Genomic DNA, 27,513 nt, shown 5'->3' on the forward strand with positions numbered 1-27,513 from the left:
TGAAACTAACCCAGAATTTTTTTTTCTTCTTCCTTTAAGGAATGAAATAAATAAAATCTCTGATTCCACCATTAATGGACGCACTAGAATCAGTTGTTACAAGTAAGTAACAGCACTTAACTCGGAACCAATTCAAAGAAATGAATTACAGTCAGAAAAGAAGAAAAAATAACAGGGTTTTAAAAGAAGAAAGAAAAAGGCGTTTTTGAGTAGTAGTAGTAGTAGAAGAAGAAGAAGAAGGATTTGTAAATACAGAGAACCCAATTTTCCCAATTGTCAGAAGAGCTTAAGATAATCTCAGATCGACTACAGAGGCAGAAAAAATAGATGAAGCTTTTACCTCTACTTCACGTCCACAGCTCTGAGTTTTGATTTGAATCCGATCTAGTAACGCAAAATTCAGTCTTTTTAACATTGATCACTTTATCGGGTCGACGAATTCCCCATCGGAGACCGCCGAGAGTTCGACCTGACTGATATCGTCGTCTTCAAGCGGAGCAGGGAGATTGAGATCTATCAAATTGTCTCCAAATTTAGTAGAATTTGCAGCAGTAGCCGAACCAGAAAGGTGAGATCTCTTGTGCCCACCAAGAGCTTGTCCAGAAGCAAAGACCCTGAAACAAACTGGACATTCATGGATTCTCCGATCAACGACGGAAGTGCCTGCATTACCAAGTTCGAACTCGGCTTCATGGGTTCGAGCAGCAGGGGAGGAAGATGGCGTACATCCCCTGATCTTCTTGTGACTTGCTCTATGGCCACCCAAGGCTTGATAAGAGCGAAACACCTTCTTGCATGTCCCGCACTGGTACTTCCCCCGAGTCCGAGTCGGAAATTTGAGCTCTTCCGAGTCATCCGACTCGTCAATGGATTTCTCTCCTTCTTCTTCCTCCTCCTCCCTCATCCATATATCTCTCGAAAGCATCATAAGACATAGAGCAACATCCTCTTCGGGAGTAGTATCAGACACTGAGCTTACCGGTTCCGGCTCCGCCGTCGACTCGGTCTTACTGGGTTTGCTCGACCTAGGCTTCTTGAGTTCTGTTCGCTGTTCCTGCTGATGCTGCTGCTCTGCGATGCTCGATTTTCGATTCCGCTTCGATCGTCTCCAAGACGGGTTCCTCGATGACTCAGTCTCGCTCTCCCTGTCTTGAACAACTGACCCGGCATCAACCGCAAAAGAAAACTCAGGATCTACCAAACGAAAGCTCTTCTTGGGATTCTCTCTCAACCCATAATACAGAGCTGCCTTCTCCTCTTCTTCCTCCTCCTCCCCCTCCCCCTCCCCCTCCTCCTCCTCCTCCTCCCTTTCCTCTTCACCGGAGGAGGACGAGGAAGACGACGGCGACGACGACGATGCAGACTCAGTCTCATCTCCGAGCGGATGTATCTGTTGGGCCTTCGGTTGAGGTGGAAGGGTGGCCATGTGTGACCTCATGTGACCACCCAAAGCTCTGCCATTGGCGAAGCGCTTAAAACAGAGCTTACAACTGTGTCTCTCCATTGAACTCAGAAACAGAGCTTCGAAGCACGCTCTAGCTCTGCCTTCTTGCTCTTCCTCTATTTTCTCTCTGAAAGGGTGCTCGAGAAGTATATAGAGAGGGTGGAAACTGTTAGGAGTAGGTGACAAGCATTTCTCCACCAAAAGACACACAAAACCAAAGTAGCATAAATAATAAATAAATTAATAAAAGTAAAATAAATAAATTAATTTCCAGTATTTTTTTTGAACGGCAGAAAAAATCAAAGAAATAAATAAAAACCAAATAAAACGTGTGCATGAAGGGAGAAAGCCAGACACATAACATGGAAGCCTTGCCGGTTTGCTATTTATTCCCATTTTGATTTTTTTTTACCACAATATTTTAAATTCCAAAAATACCACTGCACCTTACAAGTGCAAAAACAAATGGGCCTCTTGGGCTTTGGTGTGACTCGTTGGGTACATGATCTCGACCTCGACCCGAAATTGCATTTTTAGGTCTTTTCGATGAAGACTCCTCAGGGGCATTTTGGGCAATTGAAAGTTTACATGGGTTTGTTGTAACGTCGAAGCAGAGAAGAAAAATCCACGTGTTTCTGAACCGGTTCTTTTTCTCCTTTCTCTTTCATGGTTTAATTTTAATTTTATTATTTAATTCTTGGCGATTTATTATTTAAGGTTTCTGTTTCCTTTAGCCGGTATTGTTAGCGCCAACTGTAACCGTTATGGCTTCTACTTTATTTAATAACAGATATTAATTAATATTCGGAATTTTGGATTTTTCTAGTTATTTTTATGGGAGGGTAAATAAAGAAAAAGAAATGGAGGAAAAAAGAATGGTGGGGAAGAGAACAAAACTAACCTTCCTTTGAGAGGGGAGAGAGTATTCCGTGGAGTAAATGCCGTTTTGTTAGGCGTGGACCGAGTCCTGGTACAGTGAGGGTGCTGTTCTTGATTCTAACGTGCGCTGTGAAGATACGCTCACACCGTGTCCGTCATCTTTGGTTTTAGGATTTGGCACACATCTCGAAGTGAAGCCGTGCTTCCTCTCATGTTGAGGAGAAGTGAGATGAGATAGCGCTGCTGCATTGCATGATGGTACATCTACAAGTACTAAGAGATGTTCTGCGACGTACCCCCCATCTGACCATGGTGCTGCCTTTACTTGGATATCTAGGTTTTCATTTTTCAATCTGCCACACTCTTGGGTGGTCTGTATGATACCCGAACGTCTGCGCCCGATCCGAAATCCGATCTGATTGTGATGTATCTTCGTACTCAGATTTGAATTTTGTAATTGATATCATCCGGTTAAAATTTAATTTTGATTATGTTATGATATTTATTAGTTTTAATATATAAATTTTATATATTTGATGGGTTGCACACCAAAGGATGTACACCTGACCTGGCCTATCTCCCACGTCAAGGGCGTGGGACTGACTTGCATCACACAAAACCACAGATTGACACTTGGCTGTGCGGTTATCCACTTCATTAATATTATATATGAATTTTATATATAATGAATTCAGAATATTATATTTACATTCATTTATTATATATAAAAATTGAAAAAATTTAATTTTTTATTTTGTATTTTAAAGAGTTAAAAGTAGAACTGAATTATTTGAATGATAGAATTTAGATTTTGCTGAATCCGATCCAAATCCTATCATCGTAAGTTTGAGCTTTGAGTCTTAACTGAAATTACAACAAGAATATGTTTAGGTACTCTTTAACAATATGGTTTGATTATCTAAGCGTCTCTTTGGTTTTGATGCCGTTGCTCTAGAAAACGGTGATATATCAGTACCATGTTTAAAAGAATGGTGTTTTAGGAAATGCTTGTTTATTTGGAATTAATCTTTTATAAGAAACAGTGCTTTAAGCCGCGCTTTGTAAATCGAAAAGATGTGATTTGGAGCAACGTCAAATTTGGCATTTTCTCATATTGCAGCTCGTTGCTGCCAAGGATGACGTACATGGAGTACTAATACCAGTGTTGAAAACAAACATGGAGTACTAGTACCAAACAAAAAGTGTTGTTGCTCCAGAAAACATCTTACCTAGCAACAACATTTTCAAACAAAAAAAAACACCGTTTTCTCAGAAAATGAAACTATATCTACAGTATCGATGCCAAATATATACTAAGGGTCATTTTTGTTCGCAATCAGAATCGGAATCAAAATCCGCCAGAATCAAAATCGGAATAACCCATTCCCATAGTTTGTTTGGTTTAGACAGGATTGGAAATGGGAATTGAAATCAGCAGGAATGATTTCATTCCCTAAGGAGGGGCAAAGAATGACCATTCTTTCAAATGGGGGAATGCCATTTCAGAAGGAAAGAGAATGGGATTTCGAATTCCATCCAGCCAAACAGTTGAAATCGGAATAGCCATTCCATTCCGATTCTAGATCCCTATTCTCCTGTTAGATGATCCTAGCCGTTGGCTCTGTGGACTACTACGATGGACAATTCGTATAATCAACGGACAAGTACGGATACACACGGCTGATTGGTCATTCTCTCTATAATCAATCCATACTACCATGCATTCAACACCGGAGACTTCAATTCTTGGACATGAGATACCTGAGATGTCCCAAGACAACACGTACCCGTACCACCTGTAATGGGCTCACAACAGAGCGGGCTGGATCTAACTGTTCACGGGAGAAAGCCCATTATAACTGGCAGGTATGGACGCGTTATTCAGTTCCTGGGCCCTACTAAGGAGATCACGTGCACTTATTGCATCTAAACCATCTGATAAGTTTCTCATTGGATGTCTTATCATATATGCCTTACTAATGTCTGGAACCTTTCTAACGGTTGGGATGCCTCGATGGGAGAATGTAACCTTACATTCTATCAACAGGGTAGCTTTGCTCATACGATACACCTGGAAAATCTTCGTACTTAATCATAAAAAGCTGAAAAAAGGTTCACCCAAATCATGCCCCCGGAATATTAAGGATTCATTTGTCTTACTAGACGAAAACATCAAACTAACCACTCAAACGCAGAAAATCACGAAAGCTAGCCCTCGCTGTTAAACGAAATTACAGAAAATCCAGAAACCGTCAATTTCTGACAAAAAACTGTTGACTTTTACGTCGCTTCGAAACCTGGATTCTTTTAAATCTCCGCAGTTTGGCTTCGCCCTATTTCACTCATTCTAGTCATTTTTCTTGTCTATATGCCCAAACCGAGGAAATCGATTCAACTGTAAAAACATGGGAAATCTCTTAGGATATGTTTGGTTTGAAGGAAAAAATAGAAAAAAAAAAGGAAAATGTAAGAAAATCTTTATAAATCTTATATAAGTTTTCCTATTTTTTCTTTCTTTTTCTACCATTTCTTTCAAACCAAACATAGTCTTAGGTTTAGCTTAATCTTAGCCGCCGTTAAGGCTGTATTTGGTTTGAAGGAAAAGGTAAGAAAATGTTTCATTACATTTCCCTTCCTTTTCCTTCAAACCAAACTTATCCTAATGTGAAATGGCATGGTGTAGACGATTCTAATACAAGCTTGGATTTGTGGGGACTAGGAGTCATCGACTCATTGTCGCTTTCGCATGGATGATGACTGTAACTGCATTTATGGCAACCGCCCGATGTTTTTAACAGTTTTTCAGGTTCAGGCCCTACGTTGCCGCGCAGTTTAGCAATCTTGGCTTTCTTTTATTATCGTTTTGATGGGGCCCACTCCTTCCATCACGTGCATGACAACCACTGGATTATTATCACGTGTAGATACCACCGTACAGAATCAGCGGTAACTTGTAAGCTAAAAAGACTTGATCACTTGACGCAAGACACAGTGCAGATGCATAAGCGCGCTGTCATCGGATGCCCTCTACGTGGCTATTTCCTATTGGAGAAAGAATTAAAAAATAATACACAATTTTCGTTGCCTCAAATCTAGTAGCAGCTATTAGCCAATGAGATGAAGACGATAGCGCGCGTTCAGGACTTCACTCAAGCGAGAGCGCGCTCCCATTGAACAGGATGTAAAGCCTGTGAGTGGCGAACGCGTGGAGACCTATTTGGGAATCCGACTTCCGATTCAGCTGCCGCAAGCAGAGTGTTGAGTGTCATCGAGGTCGGATCTCGGAACAATGCGGAGGGAGGAAGCAAGTGACGACGGTGTGAATTGCACCGAACTCGCAAACCGGAATTGACGGAGCACAAAAGAAATGGGGCCCATGCAAGAAACGAGAATCATGGGGACACTTTTCACTCCAACTGTGCATGTCACGTGGCTCCGGCTAGTCGGTAAGCCTACATGGCGCATGTTTGCCACCCTTGCACTGATAAAATAAACACTAGGCGCCATCACTTACAGAAGGAACAAGATAATCACAAACTCGGTCGATGAGACCCACAGTTCAACTGTAGTATTTGGTACAGCAGTACGAGATAACTCGGCGGCACGCAAGCTTTCACCACAGTCGGATGATCTCTACGTGTCTTACCTCTAGGTCGACACATAACCCCCTCCCAGGAAAAGAAGGAAAAAGTATGAAAACACATAATGCAGAATTCTGAATTCCAACCCCCTATAATTAGCCCTTTCTTCCCTATAAACCACATCCTGTCCGTAAATTTGGCATGAATTCACGGTAAGGATGCATTCCCCCTGTACTCTGGGCCTAGAAAATTTTGATCTGGGCTGATTGGTACTTCTCCCAAAGAAGTATCCGTCGTTCGTATGCCTGCCCAACCCAAAAAGAAGGAACAACCCGTGAACACATACTTTTCAATGGGCCCATAGCGAATATGGTGATGGTCCACTAAAGGCTCCCACTCTCATGCAAACTGGGCTCTTCGTATGGGCCAAATTCAGCCATGTCAAATTGGACGTCTTAGTGATGGGCCCCACCTCGAGCGCGAAACCTTAACGATGGGCCTTTTTTCTTTTGCACCAATATCACAGTTGAGATTTTAGACACCCACATAGGACGACAGATCAGTTGGCTGAGAGTGCAATTCGCGAACCGCATCTCATCCACCACGAACCACATGGACAAAGAAATTAAGGCTGTGTTTGGTTGTAGTGTAATTTTTTTGTACTACTACAAATATATATATAGGAGTGCAAATGAAAAAAATACAAAAACTCATTTAATTTTATTTTAGGTTTTACTTTATTCTGTTTCATGTATTAATTCACTTTATTTCTATTGCAATCAAGTAAAATAAGCTAAATTTTAAAACAAAAAATAGGTCAGAATTTACATTCAAATCATTTGCACTGCCATAGTTTTGCATCACTACAAATTTATTTACATTGCAACCCAACACAGCCCAACTAATTAGACATAAATGAGCATAAAATTGTCAAATCTGCTGTGATCAGTCATTACTTTGTCTGTGTGATCATTAAGTGAACGGTATGGAGCATATCACGCGTGCATTTATATGCTCCGAGATATATTGAATCACAACGGGGAAACACGTGAAATATCCATGCGTGCATATATGTGATGGTGGGGAACTTAGGATCAGAGTAAGCCCTTTTTTGGCTCCATTCTGGAGACTGAACTGAACGTAGGGGTTGCACCCAAGAGAAGCACAGACAACTGGACAAGTGTTTTTGGAGGGGGCAATTTATTTATTAAGAAAAGGAAAAAAAAAACTGAATGAATATATGTGAAACTGACACATTATTATCTCATGGCTGGCATTTCATAGGGAAGATTCTATTTGAAGATAAGATGGAGAGTTTATACTTTATACTCTTTAGCATGTCTTTGTCCTTAACGTTGGAGGCAACAAGAATAGATTCATCCTCTTCCCATCTTCTTCTCACCTCTCTCTCTCTGAAGGTTGAAAAATCCAACGATGATTAAGTGTGATAATGTAGAATACGAGGTGTGTCAAACCGAGGACGCTATCTGCAATAAAGTTTTGCCAATTGGACGAGATCAAGGTGGAATAACGAAAGTGTATACCGAGATGTTCTATAAGCACAAGAAGGATCAAAGGACCGAGGAATTGTTCCTTGGATAAGTGCTTCGATGCTCAAAATCAAAAGAAATATGAGAGATCGGTCAGGACAAACTGAAGAGAATAAGCTAGTTCGGACTGGGGGGGGGGGGGGGGGAAGATGCATATTTATAGCTGAGCCTCCATGTTGTAATCGGATTAGGTCTATGGGGTTATCGGGATGATCTTGCCTGCCAAAGTGTTCGGGGGTTCCTCCTTCCTCGATAGAGTGTGCTTCCTTGTCCGCATAAAACTCTATCTCCTTATTGTGCCTTCCCATGATGTGAACGCGTTGGGAGGTACTGACATGGTTTGACGAAATCGGCCATGGAGCTTGACACGTGGTGACCCCGGCCAACTCAAGTACCACCTAAACAAAGTGGTGCACCAAGATAATACTTAGGGGCCGTTTGGTAACAGCTGAAGATTCTAAACAAAGATACTTAATTCGTTGTCTTTTAATATAAATAAAATATCCAAGGGTATAATAAGTTAATAATCTACCTAAATTCACTTTCAGAAATTAAGAACCTCCAAACTTCCTTAAAATCTTATTCACTAGAAAACAAAATAGAAAAATTTTCAATTGAGTTAATTCAGCCGTTATCAGACAGCCCCTAAAAAAAGAAAGGAAAGAAGAGGAAAAGTTTAATGAAGATCATAAAGGCTAGACACCCTCAATAGTGTTATAAGGACAATAGTTGTTATCTATCTAATTTGTTTGGTCCACCAGATGGTGTGTAGCGTAATGTTTAATTGGTCGCATTTTTTACAGCAATATAATTATTTGGTGGTCTTGAACGTAAGGATAAAAGCAAGGACAAATGCAACTAGCTGGCACTGTTGATCTTTAGCCAGCTAACTTTCTTTTGTTTGCTTATTACAAAGTAAAAATAAGTAATTAAATTGAAACTACAAAAATGTGTGCATAATTTGAGAGGTATTAGGTACAGTGGATTGATCAATACATATTTCTCACAATTTTGTATTAATCAACCCAAAATGTTACAATAAACCAATGTCACTAGACCAAACACTCCCCAGATTTGCAGAAAGCTTTGAGATGTTCTTCTACTTCAGCTTTTAGGTAAGCTAGTAAATATGCACAAGTTAGTAATCTCATTTCGGGTGACTTTGAATTTTCTATTACATCCATAATTAATTCTTAAAATACAAAAAAAAAAAAAAAAACTCCTATTCATCACACTTATCTTTGTTTAATATGATAAATTTTTAATATCTTAGGTATGGCAAAATTTTTTATAAATTTTATTTACTTTCAATTTTTATTTATTATGACATTATCGATTGGCCCATTTTACCCAACCAATTGAACTATTATGGTGCAAGTCAAGTGGGTTTGACCGAGTTTCAGCTAAAAAAAGGCCCAACTCCATGCCTAAGAATTACAATTTACAACCAACCGTCAACCCTGATCCATCCAACCTAAGCCCAATCGGCACTAAAATTTAATGTGCTTGGGTTGGGTTCAGATCTAGACATATCTACCAGACCCACAATAAAATTTGACAAAGTATTTGTATAAATGTATATTCACGTGTATGCAAATATACGTATGCCTATGGTCAAGCTTGACTTGCGCTACTTAAGAGCAAAGCTTCGCCTAACCTAAAAACCGAAAAGTCTAATTTTTTAGCCTAGGCTTACACCTAGGTCAAGGACCAAAAGTCCATGTTTGCCTACCTAAAAATGTGAGTTGGGCTATTTTAGGCTCGAATTATGCACCAGTTCAATTTGCATCCCTATGGACGACTGACCACCAGTTATATACAAAAACAAATATCTTTTCAAGTTAGTTTTTTATTCTATCTCCATGATAAATACAAATATTAAAGATGCCGTAAATGTTATTTTTTTTTACAAAAGTTCTATATTTTAATAATTTTTGTCTTTATCTTTTTCAAAACTTTTGTCATTTAATTGTAAGATCATGGGTGACCCACTTGAAAGGTTGAGTCATTGTCCCATCACTTGAATAGGAAAATGCTTTGGTTTGTGGGTCACTTTTAAATCTTGTATTTTATTTCTATCATTAATAAAAATATTTATTGTTTATTAAATTTTTTGCTGTTTAATATGATAAAATTTTTCTAAAACTTTTATCAATTTTGTGATATGTATATTTTTATTTGATTTTAAATATTTCTTATTTAACTATGAGACCATTTGTTGACCGATTTAACATGGATGAGTAAGCTATTCACCTGCCACCAAAACAAAAGGGTGGCTTGTTTTCCATATTAGTTTTGAACACAGGTTTTATATTATTAAAAATATTGGACATAGATTTAAATGGTGAATTTTGTTCATGAGAAACAAAATTCTTCAAATAAAATATTCATTGAGAGGTGATGAGAGTTAACACTTAATGAGAGGGAATTGAATGAAGTGGAGAGTATTAGAGTAATAGTAACTTAAATAACATTTTCAACCACACAGTTGGGGGGGGGGGGCAAATTCACAATTTTAGAGGGGTCTTAGTCAACAAAAGTCCTAGTGAGAATAACAAAACTATTTGGAATTGGTGGAAAAGGATGAGTAGCATATCTCAAGAATAGGAGAGAATACATTTTAGAAAAACTTACAATATTATGCCGCCGATGTGAAAAAATAATAAACTTAAGGCTATGTTTGGTTTGAAGGAAAAAGTAGGGAAAGGAAAGAAAAGATAAGGTGTATCCTTAATATGTCCAAGGCTTAACGACTTGGGAGGTGCATAATTTTGCTTTGAACTTCAAAGATTTCCCAATTATGATCGAGGGTGATTCGAGCTTTGTCATCTCTTGTCTTCACTAGGCTATCTAACCCCGTGGACTCTGAATAATATCATTTGGAATTTTTTTGGAACTGATTAAGTGTTCATGAAAAGTCTATCCTATTATCATGTGTATTGTGAGGCAAATCAAGCAGTTGATTGATTAGGCCAAGAAGTCCAATTAAGATTTGTGAACTTGCTTTCTTTTGATTTACATAACAATTCTTGGTCCTTAGCTTATATATGTTTAGCTGATTTTTGTGGATGTACTACCCCACGATCATTTGTAACCCTTTCCTTTTATTATAAAAAAAGGAAAGAAATTATAATAAATTTTAAATTTGGTAGTTCAAATTATATATATTTTTTCTCTCATAATAAAGAAATGCCCATTTAAAATATAAAAAAGTTTTAATAAGTTACATGTAAAACTAGAGAGATTGTTAAGCAAATTCAATCTTTACAGTTTAGAAAGAATCGCAGATTTGTAAAAATCAAATTCGGTGGGCACATAGGGTCTGAGTCTGAATCTCTTGTACTTTTTTCAAAATTTTCAAACACTTCCATTCAATTTGTGAAATGTATCAAATTCACATCAATCTTGTATAATTATTGATTAGTGAACATTGATGGAACATCTGTCACACACTGAATAAAAGTACAAGAGATCCCGAAAGATAATTTATACAAAATAATTGAGGAGAATCACCGATCAGCCCAGATCAAAATTTTATAGCCCTGAGGAAATGCATCCACACCATAAATTGGTGCCAAATTCACGAACAGGATGTGGTTTACAGGGGGAAGATGGCTACTAGTTAGAGGAGTAGGAATTCAGAATTCTGCATCGTGTGTATCAGTACTTGTCCGAAATAATTGCAGGTTGCCCATAAGGAGGGAGATTCCTTGCGAAAGGGGAAGGTCATGCAAGGGAACGTGCATGTAAATAAAAATTCTGGAAAAAATTAATAACAATTTACTTAACTTAGTTTGGAAGGAGTAATGTACAATGCAAAACCTTACATTTTGTATTATTTTGTATATATTTGTATTTATATTCCTTTCAACCTGAATCTTTTGGTTTAGGAGGAGTATAAATATAAATATGTAGTGTAAAATATTATATTTTATATGTATTGATAATATATAAATACAAATATATACAAAACACAAAATTTTACACTTTAGGCTCTGTTTGGAAAGAATACAAAATTAAATATGTAGAGTGTAAAACCTTACATTTTGTATTATTTTGTATGCATTTGTATTGTATAAATCTATATTTGTACTCCTTCCAAATTGAGCCTTAGGTTGCCTTTTGAATCAGTGTAAAATGTCATCAGTGTAAAAATACACTGATAATGTTTTACATCAAACCAGAAAGTAACTGTTGCTTTTTTGAAAATAGTGATAGGTGGAAGAGTGTAAAGTTTTACATCGATAAAATTGTAGTTTTTATACCGATTATTGATGTAAAATGATGAATCAATTTTTGGTTATGTATCAATTTTTTGTGCTAAGTACCTCGTCATTTGGTCTGCTTCCAAGTGGCCGATGACTCAGAGGCCAAAGTAAACTTTTCCAGGATGCCGAGTTGACTAGGCCGAACTGGGGGCAGATTAGGTGCCGAGTTAACTGGGCCGAGCTGGGCAGGTTAGGTGTCGAACTAATAAGGCCGAATTAAGCAAGTTAGGTGATGAGCTGACTGGGCCGAGCTAGGAAAGTTAGGTGACGAGCTGACCCGAGTGCTGACATGCCTATTAGGTGTCGAGCTGACCAGAGGGCCTATCTACCTATTAGTTGTCGAGCAACCTGATGGCGAGCTGGATTGATTGTTGAGCTTCGTAGTTCTTTACAGACCTGCAAGGATTCAATGTTAGAGAACCTGGGGTGGCTAACCCGGTGAGGTCGCTCCGATACTTAAGCATAAGGACCTGGGGTGGCTAACCCCCCCTATGCCATTGGGGTTGGTGCCTTTATATAGGCATTGTTTGGCGTTGGCTTCACGCACCGCATCCGAGATTTTCGAGAGGTTGCCTAAGTGGTTAAAAATTCCCGGAGGCAACCACCATGCACGTTGACCACCCTCCGGAATGTTCGGCATGTGGGCCAACTTCCAAGGATCGTGGGAGTGTTAGGATATGCATGCCGAATTTATCGGTGAGCATGTCTCGTAGGTCGCCAGGTTGGTGCTTGTGCCAGGCCGCCAATTAGCGCCTGGGCCAGGTCACCAGTTCGTGCCTGGGTCAGGCTCGAGTACATGGAGGAGGCATTAACCAATGCAACACCAATCCCGGTTAGAGCAGGTCCAACTTGAGACGAGGAGCCCTGGATCCTCCACGTCGACGGTTCATCCAAACAACAAGGATGCAGAGCAGGCATAATTATGTATGGTCCAAGCGGGGTGAAACTGGAATACGCATTCCGGTTCGGGTTCGCAGCGCCCAACAATGAAGCAGAGTACGAGGCATTAGTAGCTGAGCTCACTTTAGCGAATGAGGTAAAAGCTAAAAACCTCATCATTTGTAGCGACTCCCAGCTTGTGGTCAATCAAGTCAGTGGTGAGTATGAAGCCTGCGACCTCACCATGATTGCTTGTTTGGCCATGGTCAGAGAGGTTTTATGCGGCTTTCTATCCTACTTCATCAGGTAGATCCCGAGATCCGAGAACGCTGAGGCCGACGCTTTGTCCCGGTTAACCCGCATAAGCAGTAACACCATGCGAGCCGTGTACATAGAGGACTTGCCTCGGCTAGCATTCTCGGGGAGTAGGAGAGGTCGTTCCTGTAGTACAAGCAGAGTCGAGCTGGATTGACCCACTCACGAGCTATTTGCTTCACGGGACCCTCCCTGCAGATCGTAATGCGGCCCGAAGGGTTGAGCGCCAGTAAGCTAAATACGTCATTATAGATGAACAATTGTACCAGAGATCTTTCACGCTCCCCTACTTGCGTTGCTTGCAACCCTCAGAGGCCAAGCTCATTCTCCGCGACACCCATGAGGGCTTGTGTGGCAGGCACTTGGGGTGTAGGGCTCTCGCCCAAAAGGCGTTGCGACAAGGGTACTAGTAGCCCACAATGAAGGCAAACACACTCGAACTCGTCAAAAAGTGCGACAAGTGTCAAGGAAATGCCAACATCCACAACTGACCTGTTGCCAACCTCAAATACCTCACCAGCCCATGGCCCTTCGCACAGTGGGGAATTGACAATCTTGGCTCGTTTTCGCCAGCGATAGGACAGAGGAGATTCCTGGTGGTAGCAGTAGATTATTTCACGAAGTGAGTGGAAGCGGAACCCCAAATGACAATCACAGCCCGCAACATACAAAATTTCTTCTGGAGGAATATAGTATGTCGCTTCGAGCTACCTCAGATACTCATCTCCGACAATGGAAAGCAGTTCGAGGACATCAAGTTCTAGAATTGGTGGGCCGAGATGGTAATGCAATAGAACTTCACCTCGGTAGCACATCCTCAGGCAAATGGGCAAGCGGAAGTCACCAATAGAGCCATACTCCATGGACTGAATGCTTCCTTAGCCCAAGCCAAAGGACTGTGGGTAGAAGAACTACCCAGTGTGCTATGGGCCTATCGGACTACCGTCAAGACCGCCACGAGTGAGACCCCCTTCAACCTCACGGTGATCCCAGTAGCGATCGAGGTACCAACATTGCACTTGGAGGCCTACAACAAGGAAACAAACGATAACGAGCTCCGTACCAACCTCGACCAAGTGGAAGAAGTATGGGACCAAACATACATTCGGACAGCAACCTACCAGTAGAGAGTGGTTAGGTACTATAACGCCCGGGTCAAGAAACGACATTTCCGTGTCGGTGACCTGGTTATTCAAAAGGTTATGGTACCTGAGCCCGGTGCAGTAAACGCGGACTGAACTGGGAAGGTCTGTACCGAGTAAGACGGGTACTCGGGGAAGGTATGTACGAACTCGAGACCTTGGAAGGAAAGTAGGTACCTTGAGCGTGGAACATCGGCAACCTTAGAAAATACTACCTGTGATCGCTAAACTGGAGAGAGGACTACGAGTCACTCCCAGAAGCCCAAGGGCCTTGGTACCGAGCTGACATAAGACCTCGGCACTACGATAAATCCCAATCGCCTCTACGGCATCGGCAGACGAATCCCAGTCTCCTCCTCGGCATGGACCGAAAGTCCCAGTCGCCTCCTCGACATGGGCAAACTAGTCCTAGTCGCCTCTTTGGCATAGGCAAATCATCCCCACGCCTAAGGCATAGACAATTCGGGTATAAACCCTACGATGTTTAGCCCAGTTTGGCATACAATAATAGGTTGGACCCACTAGCTCAAAGGGACAACCGACATCTAAGCAAGTAGACCGTGTGCAGATAGGTCGGGTATATACCCTACAATGTCTACTCACTTCGGTGTATAATATGCGAAGTTACCCCCACTAGTAGTCCAGCTCGGTAGCTCGATAGTTCGGGGTAACCTCCACTTGGAAAAATTCTATTTAGTTATCCGACAGCTCGGTAGCTCGACAGTTCGATAGCTCAGTAGCTCGGTAGTTCGACAAAAAAAAATTCTATTCAGTTATCCAACAGCTTGGTAGCTCAATTTGGCGTACACTATTGATGTTCGGTACAAAAAAAATCACTATAGGCCGAGCTCGGAGGCCCGGGGTATACAATATAGAAGATAAGTCTATTCTTCTTGGAGCTCTTCGCCCTTGTCCGAGGCCTCAACAGGAAGGTCCATACTCTCGTCAGCACCAGTCTCTTCGATGTCGATGAGAAGCTCTCTGTCACTTTCTACCTCGGAGTCCGGATCTTCGGCAGCTTCGACAACCATTTCAACTGTGACCCTCGAAGTAGTAATGGCAATCAGGTCGAGCTGAGGGAATTCGCGCCGAGTCAGCCACCTACTGAGCTTGAAGCCCTTGCGATAGCCTTCTGTCCCTGCCTCGATCAGTTCTCCACGGAGCTCCTTCGAGGTTTTTTAATCCTCGACGGCCTTGGTCTTGGCCTCCACCACTGCTTGGAGGAGTATCTCAGTTCGCTCCTTCACGAGGGCCTCAAGATTCTCTACCTCTTGCTTCAACACTGCCTTTGGCCCCGCGAGCTCCTCCTTCTCGGACATCAACAATGTAATCAACTCTTTTTGAGCTTGCACATCTTTCTTCAACTGGTTATTTTCGTTGCGGGCCAGGTTTAGCTCGGTGTGAGCCTCGCGAGACAAGGACTCAGCTGAAAGAGCTCGCTTCAGGTTTAATTCGAATCGGTACGTCATAGCATGTACAACGGAGTTCACCTGCCAAGAGAAGAATAGTAGTAAGTACAAGAAAAGTTTCAAGTGCAAAATTGAAGAAGTCAAGACAGAACTTACCACCATACAATGGGTAGCCGCTCGAGCTCCAAGCTGAGCGACCGACAGCTCGGCCCAGTTAGTGACCTCCTCGGCGTATACTGCGCTCTTGCTCTTGAGAAGGTTGTACTTCAGAGTCTGGATGCTCCAAATTGCTTCACCGCTGCATGAAGAAGCGGCAACCGCAGGGGCAGGCTCTGAAGATGTTGCCTCCTCGGGCGCGCGGGGCTGAGAGACCCTTCCTGCTTCCTCCTCGACCAAATTGATAATTGAGGGTTGCTCGGCAAAGGGCTACTCGGGCTCAGGGACGGTAGCCTCCGGAGACTCGATGCGAGCTCTTTTGGCAACTCGCTTCTTCTTCCCCTTCATTCTACCAAGGAGTTTGTTCGCAAGGAGTTTCATGGTTGCTGCACCAAAAGCAAGATGTCAGAAAAAGTATCGAAATAAAACAAAGGCAACACAACAAGTAACGACCTACCAGGACTCAGACCGGCCTGCACGAGCTTGTCCTCGGTCACGTAGTCCGCAAACTTGAGACCGAGCTCCGCCCAAGACTGGAGTACTTCCCTTGTCTTCAAGTCCAGCCTGAGACCGGGATCTTGGATGGCCTCCCTCCAGTGGGTCGGGAAAGGCCACCCCTCAGTGTTATGGACCAAAAAATAGCCCCTTTTCCAGGTTGAGACCCTGTTTGGGAGTCCGTGCAAGAGCTTGTAGCCCAGACGAGGGGACAAGTAGTAAGTCTGCCTGTGCTCAAGTAGAACACAAGAGGAGTTCTTCTTTATTGAAAGGATAGAAGAAAAAATATCAAGATCAAAGGGCAGGTTATAGTCATGGAAGAGCGAAATGGTTCCTACTACGTTGTGGATGGAGTTCGGGTGCAACTAATCTATGGTAATGTTTAAAAGTTTAATGACTTTGACGATTAGGGGGTGAAGTGAAAGACGTAGACCAGCTGTGAGCTGCTCCTCGAAGATAACGATCTCGTCATGACCGTGCTCCCGGGGAAAGTTACCTAGGGGAAGACTATATACAAGGTTGCTCGGAAGCCTATGCCGAGCTACTAAGGTCTAGAGCTTGTCTGCTGTCATCGTCAAAGAGCCAAAGTTATTTGGATGCTGACCTCGGTGCAAGGTGGATGCCAGACCACCGGAGGCCTTTCGTGCCTCCCAGGGTGATTCCACCTTAGGAGGATCGCGAACCGCTTCTTGACCCGAAGTAGCTTCTTCGGTGAGGCGATCTACGACCTGAGCCGAGGTACCCACCTCGGCCCCAGCGGATTCACCGCTCCCATCTAGGAGACTATCAAAGCTAAATCTAGACATGGAAATGTCAACTGAATCAGAATGGAGAGCTAGGGAAGACTCACCAAGGAGAGACTGAACTGAAAGAAGACACCGAACTTGAGAAATCGAGCTATGGAACTTGAACGTGACCTCAGATTGAAGGCTAGCGAATTTGTGGCGAAGCAAATGAGTTTTGGGCCCCCTATTTATAGCCGCTATGTCTGGAAATCAACAGTCAAGATTGAAGCAATCCAACGGTTCATTGGAAAACCGGTTGCGTGACCCCCGAGGTTGAAATCGGTTTATCACATTTTTTGACATCTACGGAGTTTATAGATCGCGTGGCGTTCACGCATAGACCAGACGCAACCTAGTTTACTCCTTTGTGAGATGGGCAGCCGAACAGGTCCAACTAGCAATTCGCCCAACAAGCTGCCTGGACCTCGGGCCAAATCCACTTGGACTCGTCATGAACTCCCTGCACCGGGTCGGGACCCTTGGCTCGGGGAATGGGGGGCAATTGATGAAGGGTGATTTGGCCCGACCTGGTAAAGAGGGGACACGTGGACATGACCTGACCAAGATATAACAACTTAGCCTAACACGACCAGTCCACAATAGATCGAGCTCGGATATTCAACCACCTCGTTATAAGGTGACCTCAGGACAAGGTCACCTTGGATGAGATCACCTCGGTACCAAATCGCAATAGGATCACTTCAATCCCAAGACACTTTGGCATTTGACTCAGTTAGGAACCTAAAAGCATCAGCTCGGGGATGCCAACTTCAGATTATTACGTGGTGACAACGGATTCTGAACCACACGGGATCACACTGTGTAACAACTAGCATTATCTCCTCTCTGCCCGATTCGAGCAGAATTGATAAGCCTTATCAATCGACAACGTTATCCCTCAATTGACGCGGGAACGGATCTCATCATGACGAGGATCCCGGAACCGCTCCGCGAAACCCGCGATGACTCAACTATATAAAGACACCAACCCCGAGGGCACAAGGTACATGTGATTTCTATGCTCTCTAGCTCTCAATACTCTAAGCAATTTTTAGCTCGCAACAAGTTTGCTAACTTAAGCATCACAACAACCTCGTCGGGTTAGCCTCCCCGGGTTCTCTGATCCTCCTTTTGCAGATCAACCTAGTCCGCCGTTCGCCTGGAAGCCAGATCACCTCCGTGCTGGTTGATTCATCAATTGGGGCCATCTGTGGGAAACGCTACAAAAAGCTAAGTTCTCATCCTCCGAAAGGTTAAGTCCTCTTCTTCCAGAAAGCTAAGTTTTCACCTTTTATAAATTAAAAGCTCTCACTTTTCTAGTTTCCATTTTTTATGAACTCATAGACTAGGCAGGAAGTTGATGGCCAACAAAATAAGTAGCTCTACCAACTTTATTTCAACTCGGATAAAACCTCATTAGTCCTCTTCGCAAGGTACCCTCTACAGAGATGAGCTCTTTGTGGCGTCTGCGGGAGTAGGCAGCCAACAGACTACATGGACACCCTTGCCGGTCGATCCTATCAAGGCTCTCGTGCGAGCTGGTGACCTAAAGTCTGTAGCGCTGCCCCTGTAGGTCGAGGTCCTAATAGCTTCTTGTAGGAGTGGGTAACCGACGTCAATAACGAGGCTGATGCAGCGCAGCCATAGCTCTAAGGTGCTGAGCAGATAAAAGACCCAGTCGCCTCTTCGGCATGGGAAAAATCAAAGATCACGGAGAGTGGATTACGAGTCGCTCCCAAGGCCTGAGGAAATGAACTGACGCTTACGAGCTCATTGAATTATTCATTCCTGGTCAAAAGGAGCAATCTACTCCCTTCGCAGAGTTACTTTCAGCTCAAGAGTGGGGGACAAATGATGAGGGCGGATTTGGCCCTACACTGACATGGTGACACATGGCACCTTGGAACAACTAGGTGACACCTGAAAACCACTTGGGCAACAACTTGCCTTAGCCAAGTTGTGGTGTCCCACCTAGCGGCCTGGCACAGGCACCAACCTAGCGGCCTAGCCCAAGTGCGACCTAGCAGCTGGGCATAGGCATCGACCTAGCGGCCTGGCCCAAGCGCTAAACTGGCGGCCTGGACCAGGCGCGGATTGGTAGTCTAGCCTATGCACGACCTAGCGGCCTAGAACAGGCGCCGACCTGGCGGCTTGGCCCAGGCGTGAACTGGTGGCCTAGCACAGGCACTAACTTGGCAACCTGCGAGACGTGCTCGCCGACAAATTCAGCATGCATATCTTAACACTCCCACGATCCTTGGAAGTTGGCCCACGTGCCGAACATTCCGGAGGGTGGTCAACATGCATGGCGATTGCCTCCGAGAATCTCGAACCACTTAAGCGACCTCTCGGAAATCTCCGATGCGGTGTGTGAAACCCACGCCAAACAATGCTTATATAAAGGCACCAACCCCAATGGCATAGGGGGGCAAATAAGCATATTCTACCTCTCATACTTTGTGATTTTTAGCTCGTAGCCTACTAAGAGAGTACTGACTTAAGCATCGAAGCGATCTCGCCGGGCTAGCCATTCCAGGTCCTCTGATATTGATTCCTTGTAGGTCTCTAAAGAACTACGAAGTTCAACAATCAATCTAGCTTGCCACCAGGCGGCTCGACAACTAATAGACAACTAGACCCTTTGGTCAGCTCAACAACTAATAGGCAACTCGACCCTCTAGTCAGCTCGTCACCTAACCTACCTAGCTCGGCCCAGATAGTTCGACACCTAACCTGCCTCCTGCTCGGCATTCAAGTCCTCATCCAACAAATGTTCACTTCATACTCTGAGTCATCAACCACTTAGAAGTAGACCAAATAACAAAATATTTAACACAAAAAATTAATACATAACCAAAAATTGAACCGAAGTATAATTTATGTTGATAATAATCACACCCCCTTGATTTAAATAGCTTAGAAATGCAGCATTATGTATTTTCCTAACTCAGCCGTAGTTTCAGAAATCGTATTTTGTACAAATATCACAATAAAACGCCCACGTCGAGAACTGAGAAGATTTTAAAAGTACAAAGGAAAAGGAAAATTTTCATGGTTTGTCTTTGACATTTCAGTTAATAAAAGATTCCATACAATTTTCAATGTCAAAATATTGTTCTTTCTTTACTTTTCTCTCTCTCCCCCCTCATCCGTACAAAAAGCAATCTCTCCTGAACCATTGATTATACCTTTTTATTATATACAATATTCTATTCCTATTCCAAAATCAATATGAATTACACTTATAGACCTTAATTGACAATGACTTTCCTTTTAGAAATCTACGCACAAGTTGGAGTTTAGAAGACAAGGACAAACTTATAGAAACTGTAAAGAAAATAAATTTTAGGATTGATCTTATTTATTAATCTTGCTACTTATGATGGGGTTGAGGGTAATAATGTAATTTTGTTTCTGGTCGAGATGTTATTTGAAGGGCAAGGATTTCAACGATCAAGTTAGTCAAGGCTTGATAGTGGTTCGACCAAGTTTGAGACGAGAGATCAGGCGAAGTCACTCGAGAGAGGGAAGACTAAAGAACAAGAGTAGACTAGATGTTTTACCTTGAGGTTGAGCACCCCCTTTTATACTTGACCTTGCCATAGAGTGGTTGTAGGCAGTTAGAGGTGGATGGCCATAATCTCTTCCGGTCAATGCCATGTCGCACCATCCAGCACCCTGCCATGTGCTCCTATTTATATTTCATATTAAGATCTGTGACCCACTTAAGTGCAATGCATGGGACAAGAACAAATATATTATTACATTTATGCATATAGATGTGTCACATATTTTCTTTCTTTGTTTTTTTTTTTTTAATTTATGTTTGGTGATATGCCGGAATCCCCATATGGGCCATTTAGGATCATAGCACAAATCCATAAACCCTTCCACACCCAAGGCTGGATCTCCTGCAAGTAAAAGGTCGGTCCACATAACATCTAACCACACATTGGGAATATCACTTATATACATAATTCACGGGAAAAAATTGTTTCCCGTGTGTGACAGAATTCTCATACTTCGAAAGTGTGTGTAGAATTTTTGCTTACAAGGAGTCCGTTGCTCAAACATAACGGCCACGGGATTCATTCCCAAGACTCTGCTAGAACAAACCGACAACCGTACCAACGGAGTTGCCCATCAGTTGGTAGATGTGTCACATTTGAGTCTTGGAAAAAAAAAAAAAAAAAAAAAAAACAAAAGGAATTTTTCTGTCTTACCAGACAGTACCTAGCATATTCTATGGTAGATGAAGTATTGGCATATTCTTCTCAACAAATCATGCCCATTAAGGAAATTTAAAGCGAATAATTTGGCAATTTTTTTCAAAAGCATATTCAAGTGGCCAAGTATCTCATAACCAAAGCAATTTACCTTTTAGTGTCTGTCAGTTTGCATTTTAGAATAAAAATCATGACTACAGTGTCCATAATAACATGAAAACATAGTTTTCATTTATCTAGAATAAAAATCATGACTACAATTTCAAGTATGGTTCAAAGCATCAATACTCTCGATATGCAAAAAAATCATTTATCTAGAGTTTTAATCATCAGTACTCCTTTCATATTTTTTTTCAGCTTAGAAAATTCACAAATAGATATTATTAGGACGGACATTAATGTTTAAGCCTATTAAAAAGTTGTAACTATTGTTTGAATCCTGATTTCATCCTCACGCTATCGTCATAACATTCGTACATTCGTGCATTGGAAACATTTCTCATGAATTAAAACATACAAGTAAAGAGGTGTTTCCAATGGACGGCAGCTAGTGTTATGAGAATAGTGTAGGGACCAATTTTGTGAGGACAATTCAATCTCCTATTGTTTATGCTGATGTTGCAGTGGTTTTTATTTTTACAAACAAAATCAACTCTATTGTCGATACTTAGAACGATGATCACAATTAAGGTAAAAAAGAAGAGGAAGTGTTGGTCAACAAACTGTCTAAGCTTCTTGTATTAATAAGCAAATCAAGACTCTTTTGACTGTGTTTGGTTTGAAAGAACTTTCTTTCAACTTTTTATTAGACCATATGGGTTCGTCTGTGATATTGGAAGACATGATATTTGAAAAAGTTATGACCATAAAAGTTTTAACCAATCACGTGTTATTTATCAAAATTTTGATTGTTCAAATTAAGCTCCTTCAGTACCATATATTTCTCGCACCATAAACTTTTCATAGGCACATTCTTTTTCTGGATTTTGAGGGAGGGAGGGGGGGAGTTAGTCAATGGGATTTTGATTCCCATTGACCAAAAATCACATATTCTTTTTTCAAATTTATGTGGAGATGAGGGAAAGGTTATTTCCCTGGGAAGTGATACCTATCTCTTAGGTGGATAAATAGCTTTCCCACCTTGTGAGAAAGTTGTCAACACTTGAAATGGACAAAAATGCCCATTGTAATAATGGATTTTTATGGATAAAATGATCATTGCTTTATTTACATGGGAAATAAAAGAACATGAGTAAATGCACTTACCTGGTTAAATCTTTCCTGAGATACAATTACCTAGTGCATTTACCCAGATAAATAACTTACCGAAATGCGAATGGGACCTAAGAAAAAGTGTATTATTATTACAGCGGGAGAAGAGCTATATGATGACGTGTACTCTCTCCCACCTTTCCCTTCCTTTCCTTACTTTTTTTCCTTCAAACCAAACAAAGCAATTAAAATGCCACATAATCTATTCAAGAGGTTCCAAACACAGCATTGATGTGTCTCCCATAACTCTTCAAGGCTTCAACGATCCAGGTCAGATTTACGAATATAATTAATGCTACTCGGTCCAAGGTAGTGCAAAAACTGAGGTCGCAGTCAGATAGTCATTGCCAACAGGGCGGAGCCGAGGTGGAAGGATGAAGCCGTGCATTGGAATCTGCGAACAAGAAAATGTTAGAGGCTCGAAGAGTTATCCCTGGGTAGATATTTTGATGCTCAAGTCAATAGAAGGCAGTAGGTAATTGGGCCGAGCAATTGGAGAACAGTGTTGATCTGAGCGATATAATAGTATGAGAGTTAGAAGTTGGATCCTTTACCTCGAGCGGGGAATGCCTTTTTATAATCGAAAATTCGTGTCCTTATCAAATTAGGCTTTTGGGATTTTCGGGATAAGGTTAACCGTCGAGGTCTTTGGGATGAGTCATAATCCCCAACAGAGTTGTCTCCATCCTCTCTTGTTCTTGGTCGTGCTTATCCGTATAATGTGGAATTGATGTAGCTGGGAAGATAAGGTGGGGGCCACAAAAGTAGCACAGTGCCGACATGGCCGAGGTGACTGGGCGACCACGTGGCACCGTGAGCCAGCAAACAATATAATTGTGCTTCATTATGAAATAAATAAAGCCTCCACTCTAACATGGTTTTTCTTTAAATCATAAAATGACCTATTCTTATCTCACCTTTCTTTGCCTACCACAAACGGTTCATTTTAGGGTTTCTTCATGGCAAAGTCATAAGAAATCCTTAAAAACCCATTCGTGGATTAAACAGAAAAATCTAGCTGATGATAATTTTGAACAGAACCGTTTTCCAATTAAATTGCTAACATGTCATGACTCATGATGGCATCATGGATGTATTGCACCTGGATCTCAGTAGTAGTAAGGATTGAAGTTTTAAATATTTAAAAAAAATATATCTTTATATCTATGTATCCATATTGATGGGGTGTAAACCACTCCATAGATGCTGATGTGGGCAACACCTGGCCGAGTAATGCAACCAGCCAACGTGGAGAACAATGATGTGGACAACACCTCACCTCACCTTTTACAAATCAAATCATGGACCCGCAGCCTGCTTTCTTAAAATTCGAAGCTTGCAAAAAGGTTCCATCGGCGAACGCTCCACAGAAGACGAAATGGCTTTGAGTTGAAGTGAACAAACCACCATCTCACTCTACGTGTCAACTGGATATCTTGCTAAGTACTTAAATTTAGTACGAGTGTTGTTAATGGAGTTGGGCTTCAATAAAAATCCTTAAAGCCCACTACGTCTGCATGGCCCATTTGAAGCCCTACTTGGACTTTTGGAAACAAGTAGATGTTTGTATGGCTATAGCTAGGGATGACAGAAGGTTGGGTCTATATATATTTATATATGCTAAGCCCATTTAAAAATTTACAAAAACTCAACTCAGCCCAGTATCAGTATTGGGCTGATATTGGGCTAAGGCGTAGCTTTATGCTTTACCAACCAAAGTACCAAACCCAAGCTCAGCAGTTCCTCGTTTACCGGAGGCCGGAGCCAGCTGACAGGCCGACAGCCCTTCCGGAATTTTTTTTTTCAGTAGTACAAATTGCCACGTGGCAAGTAATTGTTGGTGAATATAACACTTGCGAGAAATTAGGTAAAAAGAATCGACGAAGACGTGCTTTGTCCCACATGCATCTCACAACCGCTCTTGCTGGTCCAGTGGTCCGTGTTCGTAGGTCAAAGTTAATCCAACTATAGCTATTTTTCAAGTCTTGGTGGGGAGACAATGGTTGCAAAGCTATTCCTTGTTTGGCAAGTGCAGTTTATGATCTGCACTACAGACAATATCTTATTTATATATTCAGTTGAGAGTCAACCGTCGTTTGGACAGATATTTTAGAGCCTGTCCTTAGCTGTACAAATGGCAAACAAACCAAGGAGTTGGTCCCACTGAAGATTCTTCTGGAGACAATTCAGTAGAACTGATTCTTCCAACCAATCAGGTGCTTGTTTTCATTCATCCACTTCCATTAATTCTGAATACTGATCACATGGTAACAGACAAACAGCTCTTAGTCTCTCGTACTGAGTGGAAATCCTGCACTACTTGAGAAGAAACGAGAGTTGAGACGAGAGTTTTCGATTCAAGACTGTGGAACAATGGATTTTAGAACAATGGGAGTACTCCCTACTCTCTAGAGGTTGAAACTTGAGATTGAATTAGGTTTGGATCGCTTTTGGGTTTAGTGTGGGAACGTAGAAATAGAATACACGCCCGGCAGAGGAAGAATGTGAAGTCTTCAGTCTTCACTGTGCGACGACAAGAAGCAAAAGAGGACAATGGAGACGAAACTCATCACCACAAATCAATGAGACATTATATTCAACTGATGAAGCAAAAGACTACTAATACTCTCTCCCAAGTCTCGTCTTGCTCTGTTCCCCAAGTAGCTTTGTTTCCCAATGAATTCACAGGAGAAAATCAATTTTTATTCAGAAAAATAAAAAGAAAATAAAAAGAAAAATATGAAAAATATGTGATCAGAATCCAGCCAGGAATCGTGGATGGGACTTTCTCATGGACCCACCTGAAAGAGAAATTACAAAAATAGTAACAAGAATCGTGGGTTTAGGTTGTTGAATCTGTAATTACAGTTGATACAAAAAATACACAGTGAGGATGCTCTCTTGATTCAAACCTTTTAGGGGTCACCACCACCCCCATTACCTGTTGAACCAATTCCCACCTGCAACCATGGAGAGGAACCACCACCCATGTTCATGTCCTTTAGCTCACTGAGCTTTGCTAGCTTGACCTTACTGTCTGCTTCATCATCCACGTTGAGCACCGATGTATTGGCGTTGGTAGTGGTGGTGGTATTGTTATTGTTGTCGTCATTGTTATCTTCGTTGTTCAGGTGGGCGTGGGGAGGATGATGATGATGATGATCGGAGTTGGTGTTGGTATCAATGCCTATCCAAGGCTGTAGAAAAATCGCCGTCGGGACATCAAAGCTTAACGGGTTCTCGGGATCCTGCCGAACTCCGGCGATGTCGTCGACAGGAGCAGGGAGGTTGAGATCTAGAGGCTCCGACTTGTTGAACTTGGGTCTTTGATGGAGCTGTTGGGTTTGGTCTTGAAACTGATGAAACTTGGCGATGGAAGATGTATCCGGGGAATTAGAGGTGACCCAGTGACACCGTTTGTGGCCACCTAAGGCCTGGCCGGAGGAGAAGACCCGATGACATATAGAGCACTCATGCACCTTGGATTTTCTCTTGGCCGGGATGGCCAACGGAGGTTGTGAGGCCTGCTCGAAGGGTAGAATTGCATTAGACTTGGTGGGTATCAGGAATTCGTCGTGGGTGATGACATCTTCTTCGACGAGGCTCTCGTCATGATCGTCGAGCCTTGCAGCGAAGCACCCCTTGACCTTCTTGTGACTGGCTCGATGGCCTCCCAATGCTTGGTGTGAATTGAAAACCTTCTTACAAGCTTTGCATTCGAACATCCCCCTGGCAACCCCCTTGGCCTTCTCGACGATATTACTGGCGGATATTCGGTTGGCACTGGGGACTGGAACCACCACCCCGACAGGGTTCCGCCGCTCCTCCTCCTTGCTAGCGGAGGCGCACGACTCCTCAGTCTCGGCCACGAGATGATCGACCCTTGCCGTCGATAGCATCACAAGGCAGTTGGCAAGATCCTCCTCCTCGCTCGACGGGCAATTGGAGTTGGAATTGCCCACTTTAGTCCGCATCGACCTCCTCCGCTTAGACCAACCACACCCCCTCCGTCCTGCACCGTCTTCATCGTCGGATCCCGGCAACGGCGAGGACACAAGAGATTCCACGTCTTCGGAGCTACATTTGCCGTGTTCAAGGAATGATTTCCATGAAGAGAACTCCTTACCACAGTTCTCACAGATCCGACAGCTCTTGAGCCGGTTGGGGTTGGTCCTCAATGCATACATGCGCTTGTTGCCTGGGGGAGTATTCCCTCCTAGCTTGTCCTCCCAATCGCTAGCTTGGTCCTCATCTTCCATCTGTCCGGCCTCGTCTCCGATACCATGGGCTCTCATGTGACCTCCTAGAGCTCTGCCACACCCAAATCCCTTCTTGCAAATCCGACAAAAATGCTTAAAACCTGGCTGTTGATCCACAGTCATAGCCATATGTAACAAACCTTACAACTGGACAAAGAGGGAGAGAGATGATTTGGGTTTTTTCTTTTTTCTTTTTTTTTTTTTTAAGTGTAGAAAGAAGAAAAAGGATGTTCTTGTACTAGAGGTTGCTGTTGGGTTGTATGGTGTAAAGGGAATGGTGTCTAAAGTAGGGGAGTCCTAGTTTTTAGTTGAGCTATTGGTTTGTGGTGGATGAGAGAAGAAGAATGGAGTGTAAGTTGAGAGAGTGTGTGACAAGTGGAAGGACGGTAAAGAGAGGGAGACTTTTTCTCCGGTTGTAGTGGTGGCGCCGCCGGCGGTCAACCCCACGGACGGACGGAAGGACGGTATGTGATAGGTATTTGTGTGTGTATTGTATGTCTCTGTGTAAAGAGGTGTTGGGAGTGAGTGCATGTGTGTGTACGAGTGTTTTCCGTCCGTCCATCAGTCTGAGTGAACAAAGAGTGGTTCTAACTGCCAACCTATTCATATCCCTTCAATTCCAAGCCAAGAAAACTACCTTGCTTCTCCTGCTCTGTCGGTTGGTCTATGCCGCTTTTCCACATAAATTTCTCCCAATTTAAGCTATTAGTAATTAAGCACGTGTATTATACGTATAATTTTTTATATTAATTATTTTAATTTTAGATATATCATATTTGAGATAGAAATTGAAAATTAATAAAAATAATAATATGGTTAAAAATAAACTTAAATACTTGTCCATGGTGCATCT

At 42.3% G+C, this 27,513-nt stretch overlaps 1 protein-coding gene across 1 annotated transcript; it reads right to left on the reverse strand.

The window, feature by feature from the left end:
- LOC148848227 (uncharacterized) lies at positions 1-27,084 on the reverse strand. Its single transcript, XM_088951309.1, has 2 exons — positions 25,320-27,084; positions 1-1,675 (listed from the first exon to the last, which is right to left on the reverse strand). Exons 1-2 carry the CDS (start codon positions 26,787-26,789, stop codon positions 419-421), a joined length of 2,727 nt encoding a protein of 908 aa, XP_088807435.1. The 5' UTR covers positions 26,790-27,084; the 3' UTR covers positions 1-418.
- Between the last annotated feature and the right edge of the window lie 429 nt (positions 27,085-27,513).

Source organism: Nelumbo lutea, chromosome 6, assembly GCF_056320005.1.
Source record: "Nelumbo lutea isolate HS-2025 chromosome 6, American lotus-T2T, whole genome shotgun sequence".
NCBI classification, from domain to species: Eukaryota; Viridiplantae; Streptophyta; class Magnoliopsida; order Proteales; family Nelumbonaceae; genus Nelumbo; species Nelumbo lutea.